Genomic DNA, 20,326 nt, shown 5'->3' with positions numbered 1-20,326 from the left:
CACACTTTTCTCTTCCCCTCGGACAACTTTTCGCGTGTCTGGTGCGAAATGACGCGGAAGGAGTTATACATTTGCACCATTCCCTCGCCTGCCGGCGAAGCGTTCGAATGGAGTGCGGCCGTATTAAAAGTTGTTAAACACACACTTTTTCCACAACACAGAGCTGCTTTTTCCTGCGGTTTTCTTCAGGTGCTGCTTTTTCCAGACAGAGAATTTGGCGTCTCGGGGAGGGAAAAAGTGATTGCGTGAGGCCGAAATCAATATAGTCAGAGAGGCTGCTGCGTGCTCTTCCCTCTCCTGCCGCTCCCTGCTCAAGTGCTTGCTCAAAATCTTTCCGCCTCAACTGAGAACAAAGGAAAATACTGGGGTTTATTACGGCAAATATTGGGCTTGGCCTGAAAATAATAAGCGAGAAGTGTGCTGACGCCTCGCCTACTTTTCTTGTCGCCTGCCTGCTCCTCTGAGAGTTTTCTTCTTAACAAACGCCGCATTCCGAGACGCAATTAAAAGTCAAGTGTTTTCTTTAATGTGACGCGACTTATTTTCTACCTCGCCAGAGGAAAAGTAATTTAAGTTTTGTAGCTGGTCTTCGGCAAAAAACGAAACTCTATAACATAAATAAATTTTATTATCTGAAAAAATGACTAATCAAGGAAAGTTTTATCCATTAAAGCTAACCTGCTAGCATATAAATCTGCTTATTTCACTACACAGCCTTTGATGCGTTTTATAAACATATTTAAGTTACAAAACTAGACCTTTTATATGATTTAAAACACAAAATATTTTACGATTAAAGTGCATAAGATTTTTACGTCCTAGCCAGTCAAAGATTTTCTTCTCAGTCCAAGATTAGGTTAAATATTTCATCTCATTTTGTGTCCTCGTCTTCTTCAGATGAATAATCGTCCGCCATAATCTTTTGAAGCGATTCTCTCGCGATTTAGATTAAAAAATTGACAAGAATATCGAGATTAATTTTTCAAACTGCTCCAGTAGAAGAGACCTGCCAACTTAACCCGCAGTGTTTGTCTTACACAGTTTGAAAGAAGGGCAACTTGCGGAAACTTTGCTCGAACTTCTTGCAAAATCACCCCATTCTTACTTGGAAATTCTGTAAGTGCAAAAAGCTTTTAACTCTCGGCGTAGTAAAACAAAATCCGGCTCGAATTCGAGCAACAAAAAGGTGCAGAGTGTATTTTTATTTGCATCATCCTTGCATTTCATCATCTCGGGCGGCGTTCTCCACCTGCGTAAAATATTCACCGCGACCTCGTCAGTTTCGCTGGCTCGCGCAACACGGATCAAAATCTCAAGTTGCGCGTCCTCGTCACTCTGCTCATATCCCCTTTTCAACTGGCACACAACACAGAGCCAAGCACAGCACGCCGAGGAATGTTTACCGGCGAAACAAAAAGCGGCTTTCCCGCTGAGCTGTGCCTGGAATTGCGAGAGAGCGAGAGAAGGTCGGCTGGCTGCAGCAAAGCCAGGCAGCTTCTCTGCTTCCAGTGCGGTGGTCCGGGCCTGCTGGTGCCGCCTGCCGCGCCCCCGGACCTACCCTCTCGCAACAACCACGTGTTGAGCCGCGTCGCCTCGCCGATTATGAAGGGATCATTATTATTTTTGTCATGCCACTTTTTGTCAAAACATCAGCCGCCCGCAGGGGACGACCCGTTATTTTCCTTCAGACTTCAAAGCCGTCATCGAGAGTTTATTGGGAGCCCAGACGCTCCTTCCTGCACCGTGGGTTTAATTGAATATCCCTCCTTTTGAGAAGAGACAAGGAGGTATGTTTTCCATCAAGAAGCTCGCAGTTTTCCTGTGCTGCGTTTCTCACGGTCCGCGAACAGTTGCATTAAGCTACAGACTTGGCGAACAATGCGAGATATATGCCACCCTGTGAGCTGCTGGCAATTTCCCAGAAGTGGAACACGCACCTCCGGATGCATAAGGCTTCGTAAGCTAAACGCTGAACCAGAAGAGCGTTCTTACTAGCGCATTGAATTAGAACGACCTCAGTTTGCTTCAAGGAAGGGCATTGTTCCTGTGAAAAAAGAAACAAGTAGGCAGGCGGCATTCAAGTATCATCAGTATAACCATTGCAAAGGAAGAAGACGTTTGCAAGAATCAACTTTTAACCCCACCCCTGATCAGATTCAAAACGTCAGCTTCAAAGATCAAATATTTTAATTTAATTATATTTATTGGCTATTAATTTACGTAACTTAATCTCTACAAACGTTACAGAAGGATTAAGCCTGATTAGTGTTCCTCTAGTAAGGGATACATATTTCTCGCTTCCTTTTTATATATTAAATTACTTTGTCTTGTCAATTTTAAATATCAAATCTAAAAGCATCATCGGGGTGTCAATGAGGGGGAAGAGTCAAACACCGGGCTAGGTGGGTCGATTACACTCGGCCATCTCAATTGACATGCTGGCGATGAAAGGATTGTGCTAATTGTTTTGGTGGCTGGAATGTGTCGGTGAAGGAGCGGAAGAGCACTCGTCGAGAGCCATCTCTTTGAATGAATGCATTCCTCTACCGTGTCACCACATTTGCTTTGCACTGCTGCGCCGTATTCGCTTGCGCCAAGAAAAGAAAAATGGTAATATTATGAATAAATTATGATAATTTACGGAGCAGGCTTCTTGAGCATTCAATGGGCGCTGTTTAAAAGCTATCATAATGCTCTGACCAAATAATATGTATTAATCCGTGATTTGAGTCTGAGGCTTTCGGTGACAAGAGGGGACAATGACTCGGGATTATCAGGTCATTCAAACTAACAAACATTTGTCCGCGCAAGTTGCAATTCTCATTTTGTCGAATGGCTCCGTAGGTTTCACTTATCTGCGGAGGAGAAAATGCCTTGGCCAAGTCAGACCAAGTGACCCTAGATTTATCTCACGGCATTTCGGCTCCGTTTTATTCCCCTCTCGCTCTCTGCGGAGAGGAAAGTACTTTCAGAATCCTCCTTATTGTTAATGGAACTGCCCAAGGAGATAATGGTCGTCTCATAGAAAGGACGGAGCCGCAGTTTAAACCCAACCATTGCCGGCAAAATAAGTAGTGAACTCTTTCGACGTGATAAATAGAGAACTTACGGTAATTGAAAATCAATATACGCGAAGGGGATCGATTTGCAAGTGGAGATACCCCTTTAAGAGGTCAAAAAACCTGTTACATTTTACTGTCTGAAACTAAGCCGCAAGTTTATTACTTGAAAATGAACAACTGCTGCAAATACCAACAGAGACAATCAAAATAACAATTATTTTCTCTTGGAGAATGAAAATTTGGAATGATTTGGGGTGGACCTTTCAACCCTTGACTCCCAGAGCAATTTTTGCTGAGGACATGATCAACTCGGTCTACAGCACCAAGCACGTGCTTTTAACTCATAACAGCGTAATAGGCACCTTGAAGCTCTGCTCTTGTACGCCACGCGCATGTAAATGATGGAACTGTGTTGGCTGAGGTTTCAGTGGAGATGGAAATTAAGCCCTCGGGAACAGGTGCCGAGCGTAAGCAAGGAAATGCGCGAAAAAGTACGAGAGCTGTGTAGTAAAAAACAAAGCACGCGCGCCGCTCAAAAATGGTTCTACCTCTGGTGGCCGCGCGTTTTTAAATGCTGCTGACGCAGATTTGCGAGCGAAGCGAGAGAGAAAGCGGCAAAATAATGGCCTTTTCCAACCGGCCGGGCTTTGCACTTTTTGCTCGGTATATTGTTGGCCTCACACCGTGTTGTTCATCATAAACCAAAATAGAATGTTCCGCAGCTCGGAAAGGCGAAATCAACTCGTTTTTGTTGGTACGCCGGGGGCTTTTGAATTTATTTTGGCGCTCGTTCTGACAGGTCAAAAAAAGCGATGACCGTGAATGACATGGTTATTTCGCAGAGTTGGCTGCTATGAACTGCGTCGTAAGAGTTGAGTATCTCGTTCTGTCCATCAAAATCATCAATATATACCCTCGCACCTGAGGTTGTTTTCTTTCAAAGAATGGTAGGATAACGTTTATCCAATATCTAGTTTATCCACATATCTAGAAGAGTATCCATTGCTTGCCAATGAGGAGGGTTCAAAATTGATTACAGTTATAATTTTTCTCTTACCTATATGCAATGTGGATTTTAGATCACTAAATGATCCAAAATCATGAATTTTCATGCGTTCTAATGCAATCTTTAGGATGATTATTTTTGGTAAAACTGTGTGTTTAAATTTTGTTAAAAAGATGTATTGTATATCATATATATGTCATCAATTGTTTCCAGATTTATTGATTATGCGTGGCCAAGGCACTTGTCGTGCCCCCTTTTTTCGGGAACTAAACACCTCTCTATGACCTCTTTTTGGAAATCTAGAATAGAGTTACTATTTCTTACAATGGTCACTGTCAAGAGCGAGCACAAGTGTCCATATTTTCAGAAGTCTCTATGAAGACTTCTGAAGATCGGTATTTTGTCATGTTACTGATGTATAAACATTAAGTTTTAATCATTTTAAGTGAAAAACTCGAAAACTGATAATATGCTAAATTTTTCTAATTCAGAGGAATAAAGCTATTTTAAAATTTTAGGAAACCGATTTTTTCCGATCAATCTTTCCATAATCCATTGAAAATCTAATTATTTTCCACTACGAAGTGTAAAATTGCTACAAAGAATGATTATTTTAGAAAATTCCACCATATTTACGAGCAATGCAGAGGTAGAGAGAAATGACTTTTGAAGGCATTGCTGCTTTAGTAGAAAACTCTTGGCTTAAAGGCAACGCTCCAACATTTTCTAAAAACTGGCATTCCTGCCAAGATTACATACGCTGTTTTTGTAAAGAATGTTATTTGTGGAATGTTTATTACTGCTGCTGGGACATATATTTTTGTTTTTGCTGTGGAAAAATCAATACAAAACTATTCATTCGAAATAAGTTCATTGAATTACGCGTCTGCATTACCGGTGATTGCACCTTTCTTGATCCTCCTCGGGCAATCATTTCGCCATTCTCGGAGAGGGAGAAGAAAATCGAGCAACATCTGATATTGAAGCTGAATGTGCTCGTAAAGATGTGTGTATATTTCGCGAGTATTACCCGTGCAATATTCGCGAGCGCGGAGATAAGTTCGCATCAGCGACGGGCGGGCCAAAGTGTGTGTGTATGTGTTAGAGAGAGAAGAGAATATCGTCTACCATCGATTTTCGCTCACTAAATACACGTTCCAGAGACATTGAGCCGTGCCGCCCGCGCGAGAGAGCGAGAGGGAGACGAGCAGAATGCAAAAATCCGGCTGCTCTGAATAAATTACTGCGGAATGGTGGCGCGGAATGAAAATTTTCAATGACACTCACTCGTACTGCCGGCGGTGGTAATGGAAGGCAGGCTCAATTTTTATGGCTTTTTAGGACACAATGAAAGGATTAAATCGCTTTCCACGTATTGCCCCGACGCTAATTCGGCCGTAAAATGTAATTTTCAAACTGTTTAAAATTTTAGCCATTATCAAACTTCGCTGCAAGCAAGACATCTGGCTGATAAGGACGTAAATTGAGAATGGAAATGAGCCGCCTGGTGTTAAAAATGCGCTCTTTAATAACCATAAAAAGGAAAACTACGGGGAGATGTAATCTGCATTGCTGTCATCATTCTCGCAGCAGCCCTTGAAATATGAACAGAGCTGTGCAGCCCCTATTCTATTTTACGCGCGAGACCCCTCGCTTTCTCAAGCATCAGAAATTAAACTGCGGCTTGATTTTCGTACAACATAATTCTGCTCATTTTAAACTTCGACTGCATGCGGGTTTGATGCGACGTCAGCGCGCCTGGCCCAATTTCCGGTTCGGTGCAGTAGATTAACGTCCGCCGTATCATCCCTGCCGCAACCGCCGCCGCTGCGCTCAGTAGATTTATTTATTTTCGTTGAACACTCGACACATAAAACGCTTCGTCGATCGCTTTTCATCGCTGCAGGCCAATTCAGCCGCTTTTAATCACAGAATGGCTTCGACGGCGCGCCAATCAATTTTTAACTCGCCCGCTCAAACCGCCAATTTCCAGATAATCGATTGGGGCCGGATTTTTTTGCCCTCGCCTCGAGATGCTTAGGTGATTTTTCAACAACGCAGGCATCAAATGAACGGATCAGCGCTAATGGCCTGAGGACCCATGAACGTCAGTTTGTTTTTCCTGTCCCTCCTCTGCGGAAAAGGATCAAATGCCGTTTTCCAGATCGTCCGCTGAAATTCAATATTTACAAAAGGGAAAACAATAATGGAGAGTTTTGTAAATATCATCAAAACAGCCCTGGTCCATGCACAAATGGGTTGTCTTACTATGATGGACAGCTGTTTTTTCTCTGAACTGTCAAAATTGAAGCTATTTTTGACACTGGGCCACAAAATCTTAATATTTTATCAAACTGTTCTTCCCAAGCCAGGCAAAACTAATCAATTTGTTATAGCACGCTGCTCGATGCAAATTTATCCGAATTGAGAGGGGGAAATATATGTGATCAATGAAAGAGTGAGTGACGTGATTCACGCAATCCATCACTTTGGCATTTAGCGGAGTCATTCACAAAATTTTCTCGGTTGAATGAGAAACATCTCTTTCATCTTCATATATCTTTCCGCTATGACAATTTTTGGAAGCTTCTTAATTTTTGCTGATTTGAAAACAGCTTCTGCGCCAAAAGCAGATTCTTACAACAGTTTAATAATTAAACAAATACTACTTTTTTGTGTAATGATTTTAAAGCTCTAATATTAAATACGAGTTTGCAAATTCATCTAGATTATTAATCAAAATCCACTTGCTATATTCCAGTCCGTAAATCCACTCTGCACGCGAACGCACGTCTTGCGTTAAACATGTTCGCAGAGATCGTCGTCGTCATCCCTCATCCCCTCGCGTGTTTACATAGGCGGCCGACGTCGCCGCGGAGTTGGGCAACCAGTTTGTACCGCGTACGTGCCAAGTAATTGACCCAAACCCAATACGCACTTGCCGTCCACTCGCGCCGATTCAATCTGGAGGACATCAGTGCAGATTTGCATTTTGCATGCGGATGAAAAATTCAGACTAATCGATGCACCGCGTGCGCTCCTGAGGCCAATTTGAATTTTTCATGAGAAGAACTCTGATCAAACTTCCTTTTTGTCAAAATGGATTTGTTGGCATTCGAGTGAAGCCACTCGTGATGTGTGGCGTATGTTGGCCCTCAAAATGGGAGAGCTCCCGCGTAATTGGAGGATTTGGGATCGGCCTTTTAGCCAGCACAACCTTTGCTCGAGCCCAATTTTAATGAAACAAACAAAGCAAATTGGGTTGATTGAAATTTATTTTGGACTTGGACCGACTCCCATAGAAAAAATAATTTATTTTGAATTTTACATATATTGTGAATACATTTTCTTGTTTTTTTTTTTCAGAGAATGCATTAGGTAAAATATCATGGAAATGAAAGGCTCAATTTTTAATTTATCTTAACGGAACAAAACTCAATATTTTAAAATTTGCAAAATTTTGTTTACTTCCATTGCACAAACCTAACTCTTGTTTGAACATATGCTGCAAATTCCCATTCTTTATAATAATTTGTTTTTCATACGTGGACATTATACCTTTCCAGCTAATTGATTTCTCCTCGTTGGGATTACGTTAAAAGGCAACTCCGATCGTGCCATCCATCAAAACGTCTGGACTCGCCATCATTTTTCATTTTGGCACGGATAGCACACACACCCATCATCGGCAGAACCGCGTCCCCCATTTAAAGCAGCAGGAAAACACGCTTGTTGCTCTCTGCAATAATTTCGTCGCTGGCTGCGCGGAAAAGCCGTTTACCTCACATTAGCATGCGTTTGTTTGCATGTAAAGTGCGAGTGCTGGCAAAACAGCATCGTTTCGGCGCGAATAATCCGCGTTACAAATGCTGTAAATCCCGGCCGGGTTCCGACGACGCTGCTCTGAGGAGTGTATTTTCCACGGCTGCGTGCGAGCGCGTGTACTCGCGTTTCCATCATAATCAGCAGCAGCGCGGCGGCTGAGTATTCATGCGAGGCAACTCGCCCGGCTCGAAATTCGAGCGATATTCGCAGGGGAAAGCAGCAGGAGCAGGAGCAGCCGTGCGAGCGAGCGCAGAGTCAATTAGGGCCACTTTTGTGCGTGCCCGGAATCAGGAATGAGGTTAAATTTTATTACGAACTCATCAGGTGTCAATTTGTTGGATTTTTGCCACTGGATAAGACCAACTCTTGTTTACCTGAGGCAATCGAGGGTAGCTCTTTCACCTGCCAAAAGCGTTTCTGGGTGCGAACGACGGAATAATAATTGCTTCATATTAGACACCTTAGAATGAATTGATATAGGGCGACAGTTGAAAATTATTTGAATTGTTGGATGCAATAAGCAGTTGATCTATAAACAATTTGATCTACAATTTGTAATAATCAAAAAAGGACCTTGCTACAGCAATAATTCCAGATTTTCAAATTTTCTCCAAAATTTACTTTACTTTGACCATATTTTTTTTGGTAGATTTTGATTCCTCTCATCAAATCTATTTAACAGTGTATGACACTTTTTGGGGGAAACTCTTTACTGTGAAATAAAATAGGATTTCAAGTAAGGAGACAGTCCTCACCATTTGAAAAGCATGCTAACTTTCAAATTTTGGATTCAACTGAATCCTAGGGGATGAGTCCATGCATTGGCAACAAGGATTTTCCAGGATTGTGCAGTATCAATCCTCTTAATTGCTTTCAGATTAAATCTTTTTGCATAATAATATTTATCGTTCATGTACGAAAATAATTACAGTCTAAGAATATCATCAATTAAAATAGCATGAACAAAGGCAAAATAAATGACAATCAGGAACTGCCTAAACGCGCGAAGCAAACTTGGATCTTGGGCGTCGTGTTAAATTCTCAAAAGCGTCGACTGTCCCGCAAGATGATAAAAAGAAGCATCATCAAGCCCAAAACCCCGAGTGACTCCCCACCGCGCGCGTGCCGTTTGTCGCATCAGGCTGTTGCAGTGTTCATATTCTGCGTCACCGGCGTCCCTTTTCGTCCCGCAAATGGAAATTCAGCCCCATTTGTTTTTACGACCCGCATTTCACGACGACCCTTGCTTTTCGTCTTAATTGGCCAACCTTCTGCTTCCAATTTATTAGAGCGGCGGTAATTTCACTCGCATATATGGAGTGTACTCTCCAGCTAGCAGGAAAAGTGACACTTTGGTGAGATGCTGCTGCAGTTGTCATGAATCTCCCCGCCCTGCATAACCAGAGGAATTGGGCCACCAGGGGAATGCTCGCCCGCCCGCCCGCCCGCCCGACGAGAGCGGTATCACGGTGCTTCTTGCGCCTCCGCTGAGTGAATGTGAGAGGGAGACGTTTTATCTTCGTTTTTGTTGGCAGAACCGACGACTTTGAAGTTACCAGGCCTGTGAAATTTCCGTAGAAAAATAACTTCTTGCCCCCATTTGTTCAAAGCGGTAGCAACTAGCAACACCCGTCCACAAACCTCATATTGCAAAGGCAGGCGGCCGGAATGCCTCCTCACTCAGCTTTGCAAGCTGGCTGCATACTGAGTCTTTCACTTCTTAAAAGCGGCTTGGAATTCGACGAAACTCTGACACAGCTAGTGCTTAGAATTTCCGGTTTTTGTTTTTGTTTCTTTTACAGCTCAAATCAATCTGAAAAGTAGAATTTTGAGTTTCCAAATACAAATTGTGAAGTCAAAATTATCACAAACATATTAATATTTCAAGTTTGGGATGGAGCTTGGTTCTGATTGTCAACCATTCAATTTTTCCATGTTGAAGGAGCTTTTTAGTTCTTCCTTAAATTTGAAAAATCTAGTGTAAAACATTATAAAAAATAAAAAAGGGAACACTAAACTAACGATTTAAAAAGTTTTAATTTCCCTGCGATAATGATTTGACTCGTTGTCTTCAATTGAAAACTCACCATGAGTCTTGTTCAAATTTATTCGTTAATTCATTGACATTCAATGACAATATTGAACTGCCAGAATACTGAAAATTGGAATTTTTGCAGGAGCTTGCAAAGCAAAAACGTAATCCACGAGTCAAAACCTTAAAAATAATAATCGGATTAGTTATTAATTATTATGCAATATCTTAATGGAGAAAAGCTACTGTCAATTAAAAGCTCAACATTACGTTGTAATTTTCAGTTTCCTCCAGAACCTTCCTGAAAATAGAGATCCTGAAAACTCAACCTAACTGTGCGACCTTCCATGAATCAACGAAGAATAGCCATGAAATAATAACCTTGATGGCAACATGGACAGTTATGATTAAAAAAATTAAATCAAATGTTTGCCTTTGTAATTTACAGTATAAAAAGTTAAGGAAAATCATCTTTACTGTAAAATCCAGTATAAGCTATTAACAATCAATTTGTTAGCATTATAATGATTCATCATCTGAAACAACCAATTATCCAGAAACGAAGCCTACTGGATCAAATGCAAAAAACGCGTTCCTCCATTGTTTAGCCGACAATTTAAATATTCATGCGAGATGTGAGCGATGATTGTAATTGAACAGCGTCTGTTTCAGAGTAAAAAGCCAGGTTTCATAATACAAACTTGAACAAAAACCTCGTTAATATGCACAAACACAACTGATGAAATGCGCCCATTTTGAATTTTACGAGCGCTCTTTATTTCACTCTCCAGTCCATACGGCTTTTGTCGCTCGACCAGAGTTACACCAGGCCGACTTTTATTTCCACCGTGATTATTTCGACTGCAGAGAGAGGCAAAAACAGTTTCCTCCGCCAACGTGTGTGTAGCTGCAGCCGTGCTACATATTTATTAATTAGCCGTGTGCACTTGTTGTGCGGCGACGGAGGCGGCTGCGAGCGAGCGCAAAAAGCAAAAAGGCAAGAGCGGATTATTTGCGTGCCGCGCAGATGGATGGCTCTGATTATAAATTCAAATGCTGCTGTTGTGTGTGTTTCCCGGTAACAGGTGCTTTGCTCGGGCTGGGCGAAATATGTCCGCAGCATGCCCTTCGCAGCAAACCGGACGCGAAAGGATAGGCAAAGTGTACGCGGTCGCAACTTTCATAAAGATGGCGCTTTTCTGCCGTTGCAAACTTTTCCGCCCAGAAAAACTACGCTCGCAGATTTGGCTTTGATGTCTCCCCGGGAAAAATGCAAGCGGAAGCAACCGACCGTCGTCGCTGTCCTGAATATTTTAGGCGCAGAGGTTCAGCGGATTTCATTGCGGCATAATCTCGGAGAAAAGTTTGGATGAATGCAAATTGGTGATGGGAAATGTTTCATTCAACTCCCTGAAGATGAAACAAAGCTTTATTTATTACGATTTTACGATTTTGATTTCACCTGCACACCAAACCTGAAAACAGATATGGAATGGCTTTCTATTATTCAAAAAAGCTTTTAAAACAATTTGGAGAATATGCATTTCAAATTTATGCAAAAAACTTCAATTTGAGGAATCCTACAAAAGGCCATATTTTTATTTTTCTGTAGATTCAGTTTGTGGAAATTTTAATGTAAAAATTGAGCAGTACAATTTTGGAAATAAAATATTTGGAATTTAATTTGAAATTTTGGGGGTTGAAAGGGTTGAAATGACGAAGACCGTTAAATTCAGATTTGACGAATTTGGTTGGTGTATTAGTTACAGTTGGAAATCCGATCGGACACTTAATCAAATACCAGAACTGAAATTGTTTACAATAATAAGTTACAAATTCTTTGCTAACTGACGGTTGGACTCACCCCTTTGAATCGTGTTCTACTCGATTAAACGAATCACGTCAGAACGAACCGTGTGGCTGACGGACGAAAACTAAATTCTTATTTTAAAAACATCTTTCAGCTGTTAAACAATAATGCAAAATTACAATAATTCAAACCGCCGACAATGGTTGGCTCCCAACAAAAAGGAGGATCGCGCTCCTGCACAGTTACAAAATAATTCACTCAGAATGAGAGAGAGCCGAGTTTTTTTACGTAAGCAAACATTGGAAGGTCACAATTTAGCTATTTTAGAGAGATTTGTGGCTACAATAGGAAACATTTCTCTCGATTCCAAGGAGCAATAAGCCGCTGTGAACTCGGCTTGTGTTCACGTTTAAGCCTGTCTGAATTCATTAGTTGGAATTAATTGGCCAGCTAATCGCCAATTAGTCACGCTACATTTGCCAAAATATCCAAGCAACGTAAAATAATGATCTCTCTGCTTCCAGGGTCTTGCTTTCATAAAATCCACACAACTTCAAACGTAGCAGAGGTGTAAATAATAAACACGTGCTTTCCCCTAAAAACCATTCAGCGCGAGAGGGTAATTTCCACGCATTAGATTTTCTGCTGAATCTAAACGTACCCCACTGTATACACATATACTCGGCAACAATAATTGTTTGTTTTCTTGCTACCCTCATTTTAAAAAGGAAACTCCAAGTATGCTTTGTTTAGTTTCTGGTGACTCTATTGAATTAGTGATCATTTCAACGAGTCAAACCAAAGATATTTGGGAGAAATTTTTAACTCAACGATGCTGGTGAGTTATAAAGCTCTTCAGGAAATAAATTCTTGTGGTTTAAGAAATGTCATTGGGAAAATGCTTAAATTTTTAATCAAATAATTGATTTCAACTTTTTTAAATATAACAATGTTAGTAAATTTTGACTATCATGAATGGAAATGTGCCAGTGTGTGCGTTTTATTTAAATCAAGTGGTGTAAGACCTACAGTGTCCGCAAAAAATATAGAAAATAGAATGCACATTACAAAAGACTAGCTTCACGAATACCATGTGATCGCTTCTGGTCAAAACGTAAAAGCCAAACAGTTTCATTGTCAGACGAGAGTAACCGCGGATTGGCCGAGTCTTGTTCCATTCGAACTACATTGTGCACAAATTTCCACCATGGGCAGTGTGGCAATCTCATCAGTTAGCTAGTTATCGCGCCGCAAATCGAGGTTATGCAACCGGGAGAGCGGATGCGGCGTACCGGTTGCATAAGCACTCGACTATCGATCCGCCATCGGGGGCGGGAGGTGCATTAAAAATACATTCATTCATGCTCAACGGAGGCAGCACGTTAAAAGGCGGCTTTTTCACGGACAAATTAATTGACGAGCGGCTGGAATGACACTCTCGCTGACTCGTCGCCCTTGGCGCTATTTTCGCCGGCTGGCTGGACACCTGACTTGGCCGCATCAAACGGCGGCGATAATCAAATTCCCTGGACGTGCGTTGCCTTCTCCTCTCGTGGATACAAATCCAGTGCCCATAGTGCTATAAATAAATCGCTGCTGGCTGCTAATCGCGGATCGACACTTTTAACAGCGGAGGTTAATGAGACGCTGATTACTTTTTCCGCCATTCATTCGAGATCAAAGCGAATGAATTGGAGCCGTTCCATGAACGAAATAAAGACTTCCGCTTTCAAAGGGTGAAAATCAGTGTGTTGAACTCTCCAGGTGCAAAGCACAAACTTCTTTAAGTTCTTTGCTTGCTAATCAGTCTAATCGGAATACTGGAAGAGATTTTAAAGCGGGTTGCTGTTGGCCAAGACAGCCCTATTAAGCTGGAATAACCTTCATTTTAAGCATTTTAAGCAAATGAAGTTTTAACTTCCAAACTTGCAATCCCAGGTGTTTCAAAAATATACGTCCCATCCGGGAAAACCATGAACAACACAAAGCTGCAGGGTAAATGAGCTAATTTTAAGCATCACATTTGCAGTGGTGTTGAAGATACTTATTAGTTTACAAACATCTTTAGATTTCTCCATCTTTTTGCCATTTTTTTGCAAAGAAAATGAAAGGATTGGCGCTTAATATGGCTATTAGGAAGTGAGCACCGCAGTATGGTTTTTAAATTGGCGTCCCAACCAAAATCGAGTCAATTAATCCACTCTGCGCGTCGCCGGGCGTATAATTAATCGTCGCGGGTCAATTAGGGTGTAATTATTCAATTAGCGAGGTCGGGTGCCGCGTTGTGCTGCCACCTGGCGGGGGGTCAGCGAGGCTGCTGTGAAAGCACCAGTGACGTCAGCGGGAAGCGCAATGCGACACTCGAGATGGGCCACGTGCTCGCTCGCGCACCCCTGGATTCGCGCCCATCCATCCCTGATTTCCGCCCTTGAAACCGGGAGAAAGGGTGAGGGCACGCGTTTCGTGACCAAATGAAACAAATTCGTTTTATTTACGTGCCGGTCTCTTATTGATTTGTTAGCTGCATATATTTGAATTATTTTTCCGAAACCGGCCGTCCCGCACGGTTGGGCAATTATTCGGACTAAGGACGTTTAAACATCGATATTTATAATTTTATGAAATACGTAAACTTGGCCTCTTATTTAAAGTATCAATTGGATGGTATATAGAATAAAAAATTGCCATATTTTTAGGGTTGATGTTTACAAAAATTAATTTCGATGATATATTGAAGAACTCGATACCTAGAAAACTATCGATTATTTTTTTTAGCAGAAAGTCACGACCCTAGAAAATTAATAGGCAAAACACTGCTTCCGGCAGCGCCCCGGGAGGAAGCAGGGTGGTCTTTTGGTTGGTCCGGCGGCCGCTAGATGGCCCCACGTGTGGCCATGCGGCGGCGGCCGAGTCTGCTTCCTTTTTTGCTGCCGCGTCTCGCTCGCTCCGTTTTCCGCATTTGGTCGATATGCAGCCCCGTGGCGCCCGCGCAACCCTCGTCCTCGCAGCGCACTGCGTACACCTCCCCCCGCCCCCGGCCGCCTCCGCCGCCGCCGCCTCCGACCGACCGACGCGCTCTGACCTTGCTCACTCTGGCTGCTGCAACTGCCAAGGCGAAGAATTTCGCGCCGCCGCCTTTTCCCGCCAATTTCACGCGCGCTTTTTGGGCCCCGCGTGCTGGCAGGGAGCCGCTTCGCGTGGCTTTTGATGAGCTGCGCCGACCCTGAAACCACTGATTTCGTTATATTTATGCGACCTTGCTCTCATGTGCTGCGGCAACTTTCTTCTCCGAATTTTGACGCCATTTTTTCATGTAAAATTAGACATGATTTTTTACTGAACGTCAAAATGGAAGAAGCCATGGTAGACTTGTTCAATATCCGAGATTCCGTTTTGTTATTGAGATTCAAATATTAGAAAGCGTTTAAGATATAGCACATGCGAATGATACATTAATTCACATAATAATTTCAGTCGCTAGTTTTTGGTCAAAATGAAAACACTATAGGGTTATAATTGGAAGTGTATTAAAAAGTAATAAAACCAAGGTTTGAATAAAGAGTTGATTCAACCAAATTGTGGCTTGAAAGTTTAACTGAGTTACTATGGTGAGCTAATAACCACACCTGCAGAAAACAGAGTAAAGCAGAAACTTAAAAATAAATGGTGTCACTTATTACTGGGGATTGTAGACAACAATATAATAAAAAAAAATAATATCGTTAAAAAGGAACGTGAACAGAGGCAAAACAAATGATAAGCAGAAGCTGCATGGACGCGCGAAATAAAAAAATTGAGTCAACTTTTCATGTGACATTATTTGGGTGTGCAAATTTAAATTTGACCGCTTCTTAATATTAATCCATAAAAAAATATAATAATTTTGGAGATATTGCATCATAAATTTCAACAATTTTCCGTTTTCCTTATCTGCTAAAAGGAGTATAGTAAAATTGTTGCACTTCTTTGCTCAATCCTTTTCTCTTATTCAAATTCAAAGGAGTGCGAGCGATACCCGAGCAACACGAAATGTGTTAATTTCGTGCAATACACATATATGGCGCAAAACTGGCCAACGATAAGAGTGTGCCTGCGCTGGTGCTCGCCGGCCGCGAGTGTTGCACCAACCAGCAACGTTAAATAACCCAGTTCCAGTAACGCAAGCTGGCATGGCAGTCGCGGGCACAACACAATATACACTCGTGCTATGCTGCATCGAGTTTCTGTTCTCCTCGTGCGAGGTTTGTGTTCACGCGACGATGCAAAAGCAGCACTGCCCCGAGTTTCAAGTTTATCCGCCACGGTAGTTTTGATAAAGAATAAAGTGCTGTCTAGCTAAATTGAAATGGAGATGAGGCATTAACATACGGAGGAAGAAGATTCCCGTCCATGTCACAAACAAATGTCCAAATTTCCAAAGAACTCTCTACACAAAATTTCACATTTCAGCACATTCAGAAAAATTCTAGACAAAATCTGTCCTGATTACTTAGAAAGGACACAGCTAAGAAAATATCGTCCGACTTAACCTAAAAATTATATAAAAACCGTAGAAAAATATATCCAGTTTGTCGGGTAAATTTCCGAGAAGATCGGCTCCAAAGTTTGCATGCTAATAAAGCGGCAAGCACTATCTCCCTCCTGAAAATCGTTATTTATTTCACCAGAAGGGAAATTTGCCTCACGAGCTGCTCACGGTCGAATAGATTGCGTCAAGAGAATCAAAAGGAAGCGAAAAAAAATAGAAAAAGTATTCAAGCGAAATCTGAATTTTATTTGTTGCTAGATCACGACTAAATTACCGCACATTAAAGATGTAAATTTTGGCCAACATTTTCTACCAAAAAAATTCTTCAAAGGTCTTTGTTACGACAAAGCTATTTTGTTTGGCAGGTCCTGGCCCACCAAATGAAGCTGCTGGTCCCTTTTGTAAGTGTGAAAGCGCCAGAGCAAAGCTTTCACGTTCATTGCTACTGTTCATGGAACAATTTGAACCCTAATAGGTGTTTGAATGAGAACACTGTTGCCTTGAAAAGCAAGATCAAAGGCAAAATGCTACTCGTGTAGCAGATTTGTTCCGCTTTCTCTTCAACACTTTGGAGGATGTAGTTGGTTAGGGGGACATTTACCTTTCCAAAATCTTCAGTTAAATCGATTTGAAAACAAATTTAAAAAAGACTTGCGTTTAAGATGGTATTTCGAAGACTGGCCAGTCACATTAATGGTCAGAGCTAGAGTCTCCAACAAATATTTAGCATTTTGCACCACTGTTTATTTGCAATTTTGGACTTCCACCGTCCTAATTTCGATTTTACTCCATGGTCTAAGATGCAAAAATATTTTTTATTTTATGCACCATAATTAATGCTATGTAGAGGGAATAAATTAATCCAAAACAGCGATTGTTATTTTTTGCACTTCTTAACCCAAGTGGACTTTTTAATATGAAGTGTTGTATTCCGTGTTGTCTCGACGAAAAACAAAATTTAAAAATGTTTTCTATAAAATAACTAAAAAATTGGTTGTTAGTGTAATTTTATGATTCGATTCACTCAAACAATAAAAGGCGATTAATAAAAAGTCTCGGATTGCTGATCATCTCAAATTTCCCGCTGCTTAGTCGATTCCCACGTTAATGATTTCGTCGGGCAGACGGCGAAGTGGATCAGTAAGGCGAAAATACGTCGATCAACATCTGTGGAGTGCTCGCTCGATCCACTTTTCGGGGATAAGATTTCCGCGGCGGGCAAGCTGCAACAAATGCGCGCCTTAATGAGTGGTGTGTGTGTTTGCTAACGTAGAAATAAATTTATTGTTTCCAGCAAAGGCGGGCGATGAAAATAACATCGCGCAGCGCGCGCGGCCGGGTTATTTTTCAGATTGCGTGTCGTCGCGTTTCATTATGGACATTTCACGACGGGCGGAAAAATATGTACACGTTACGTTTATATTAACGGTCTCAAGCTCAGACACGTTTTCGTGGGCACGGCCAATTTCACACGGCATTTTCAATGGAGTTGTTGGTTCGTTTGTGACCACGAACGTACATTTCTTCAAGAAAATAACCGTCCCCATGCTGAAAGTTTGGATTATATAGCCTTTAATAAGGGGGCTCTAAAATTCATAAACGTAATATGTGTCCCTCCAAAAACTATATTAGTTTCTTCAACGTTAAATGGTTATGAAACATTTATAAATCTCTAAAAAATAGTGCTCTTTCTCCGCACTAAAACGGCTTTTATGGAATTATGTTCACTGACGAAAGAGATCTTTTGCGAACGAAATAGTTCTCGAACCTGTACATTTGACATTTTTTACTAAGCGTTTGATTTTGTAACAAGCAAAAATAAGGACAAAACGTCAACTTGACCCATTATTTAAAATAATGCATTTTTTGAAAAAAAAAATAAGTTGATATTATATTCTAATCTCGTTGATGGAAAGCTAACTGCTGTCATATTTTAAGGGAAAGGAGAGAGTAAAATAAATTTGTCAGAAAGGTGCACGGAGGAAAAACGTGTTGTAATTTAGTCGAATTGAACCACGTGACAAAATGTCTGCTCTCGATCTCTGCCAGTTAATTAAGAATTGAATGAATAAAAAAATTAGAGGCTTCCTCACAGAAGAATTCCGTTCTAAATTACTTTAAAGTCTCAGATAATTAAAATCATATTTTGTTTCCCTGGAGAGAACCTTGGCGAGGTGAACCACACGCGTGTGCGGACGCAATTACGCAAGGAAAACGCGGCATTATTTTCACTCAGGCTGGCGCGGTATCAAGAGCCGAAATTCGCGTCGACAGGTCGTAAATATCGGTTAGGAGTCGCGCGGAATTCGCAATAAACAGCGGCTCGGCGCAAACGACCGCGGGAGATTCACCGGCAGAGCAGAAAACACTCTGGAGAACGGAAAGAGAAAGCCGGGAAAGGAAAGAAAATCGATGCAATTCGGTGGCAATGGTGCAGGGCAAACAGCATAGATAGTCGGGCCCGAATTCGAGACATTGGGCCCAGAGTGGGACGGGTGGGTCGAGGGGCGCACGGCCGGTAGCCGTTGGGCTAAGCGGGGCCCCGGCTAACGATTGGGGCCGGCGCTGGAGCCCTCTGGCGGGAAAATGGGGCGGCTGGCAGTGGAGGTGGTGCCGCCGCGTCGCCACCCTCTCGCCCACCACCCACCGGTCCAGCAGCTGCAATGCAGCTTCCCGAGTGAGCTCTCGCGTGCCGCCCCCGGGATGCCGCCTCCGCCCAGCCGCCCCCGCCGACAGCCATGACCAAAATCTGCGCCCAGTTCGTCGGTTCCATCAGCCGCAGCACCTCCTCCTCCTCCTCCAGGTGAGTCGGCTGCTGCCACCGCCCCCGCCGCCCCCAAAACCCGATGCTCCTGCCCCCGAAAGACCCCGACCAACCGCCCCCGGGCGTCGCTCCCGGCGGCCTCCGCAGCCCGCGGACGCAGCCGAGGACGCCGGCCGGTCACGTGATCCTCACGGGGGTCAAAGGTCACGTGACCGACCGACTGCCGCCTCCGGAGGCCGCGGCATGGCCGCCCCTCGGCACCAATTCAACCACCGACGATTGTCGTTTCTTTTTTTATTTGTGTGGCACTGAATTTTTCGCACGTGAATTTGTTCTTCACCGCATCGTAATTATACCTATCTCTCTCGCAAAACTATTGTTCTGCACATCACAGACACACGCTCGTCACGGGCGGCGTTTGAACAGCGCTGAATGCAACTCGCGTCCGGTGCGTGTGTGTTTGGCCGGCCATCTTTGCTCTGCGTGTTTACACTCGAATTTCGCACGATTTGGCGACCTCCGCACGCCTCGTTCTCGACTTTTACCCACTGACATACATTCTTGCTGCCGTTATATTTTCCGTCTTTGCTGGCTTGTCTTGAACTCGTTAGGCCGGTAAACAGAGGCCGCGGTCCAGGCGATTGTGCCGCATCCAGATTTGCACTCTCTTTGATGCATCAAAGGGTTGAACGACACCCTCGAGATACCTATCTCTCTTTATTATTCTCAGTACCAACAAAAAACACACAGCAATTTCCCGCACAAGCACCCTTTTGAGCCGAGTCTGTGAGCCGCAAACGTCACCCCCACACGTTCTACCCCCCAGATGAATAAGTAATAATAATAAAAATGCTACTGCTGCTGCTGCTGCTGCTGCTCCTGGATTCTCGATTATTTCACAACCCTGACGGTGTATAATATGCAACCTGGAAAGGCAACAAGCGACGACGATCGAGCTCAATCTAGGCCAATTGTGATTAAACGGCGGCTTTGCATTCATTGATTGCGGCGTTGTGTTTTGAACAACAACAATGCCACGAGACACATAAATGCATTATCAGAAATAAAAGAGGGGTGAACGAGCGCGGCGGATAAAAGGCCGCTCACTCTCATCCTCCAGATTAGGTGTAGCAAAAATCAATGTCTTTCCTCCATTGAAATGCCTTTCCGACTTCCTATATCGGCCGGCGCTGCTCGCTGCTCCGCCGTTTTCCGCGACTCTCTTGTACTCCCACGTGAATTGCTCGGCCAGGGAATCGGGTTATACACGAATGTACCACTGGCCATGCAGATATTCTT

At 42.8% G+C, this 20,326-nt stretch overlaps 1 protein-coding gene across 4 annotated transcripts in view; it reads left to right on the top strand.

The window, feature by feature from the left end:
* LOC135945821 (potassium voltage-gated channel protein Shaker-like) overlaps positions 1-20,326 on the top strand; it is a 102,117-nt gene that overhangs the window by 13,589 nt on the left and 68,202 nt on the right. The window contains exon 1 of one of the 4 annotated variants that reach the window (XM_065493719.1): positions 18,901-19,066. The exons of the other annotated variants lie outside the window; for them this stretch is intronic. Within the exon in view, the coding sequence (XP_065349791.1) occupies positions 19,002-19,066 (65 nt within the window). The 5' untranslated portion in view covers positions 18,901-19,001. Of the gene's footprint in view, positions 1-18,900; positions 19,067-20,326 lie in introns of those variants that run through there. 4 annotated transcript variants of the gene reach the window in all.

The sequence above is a fragment of the Cloeon dipterum genome, chromosome X, assembly GCF_949628265.1.
Source record: "Cloeon dipterum chromosome X, ieCloDipt1.1, whole genome shotgun sequence".
NCBI classification, from domain to species: Eukaryota; Metazoa; Arthropoda; class Insecta; order Ephemeroptera; family Baetidae; genus Cloeon; species Cloeon dipterum.
Note: the sequence above shows the minus strand (reverse complement) of the source record. Positions and strands in the feature narration are given on the sequence as shown.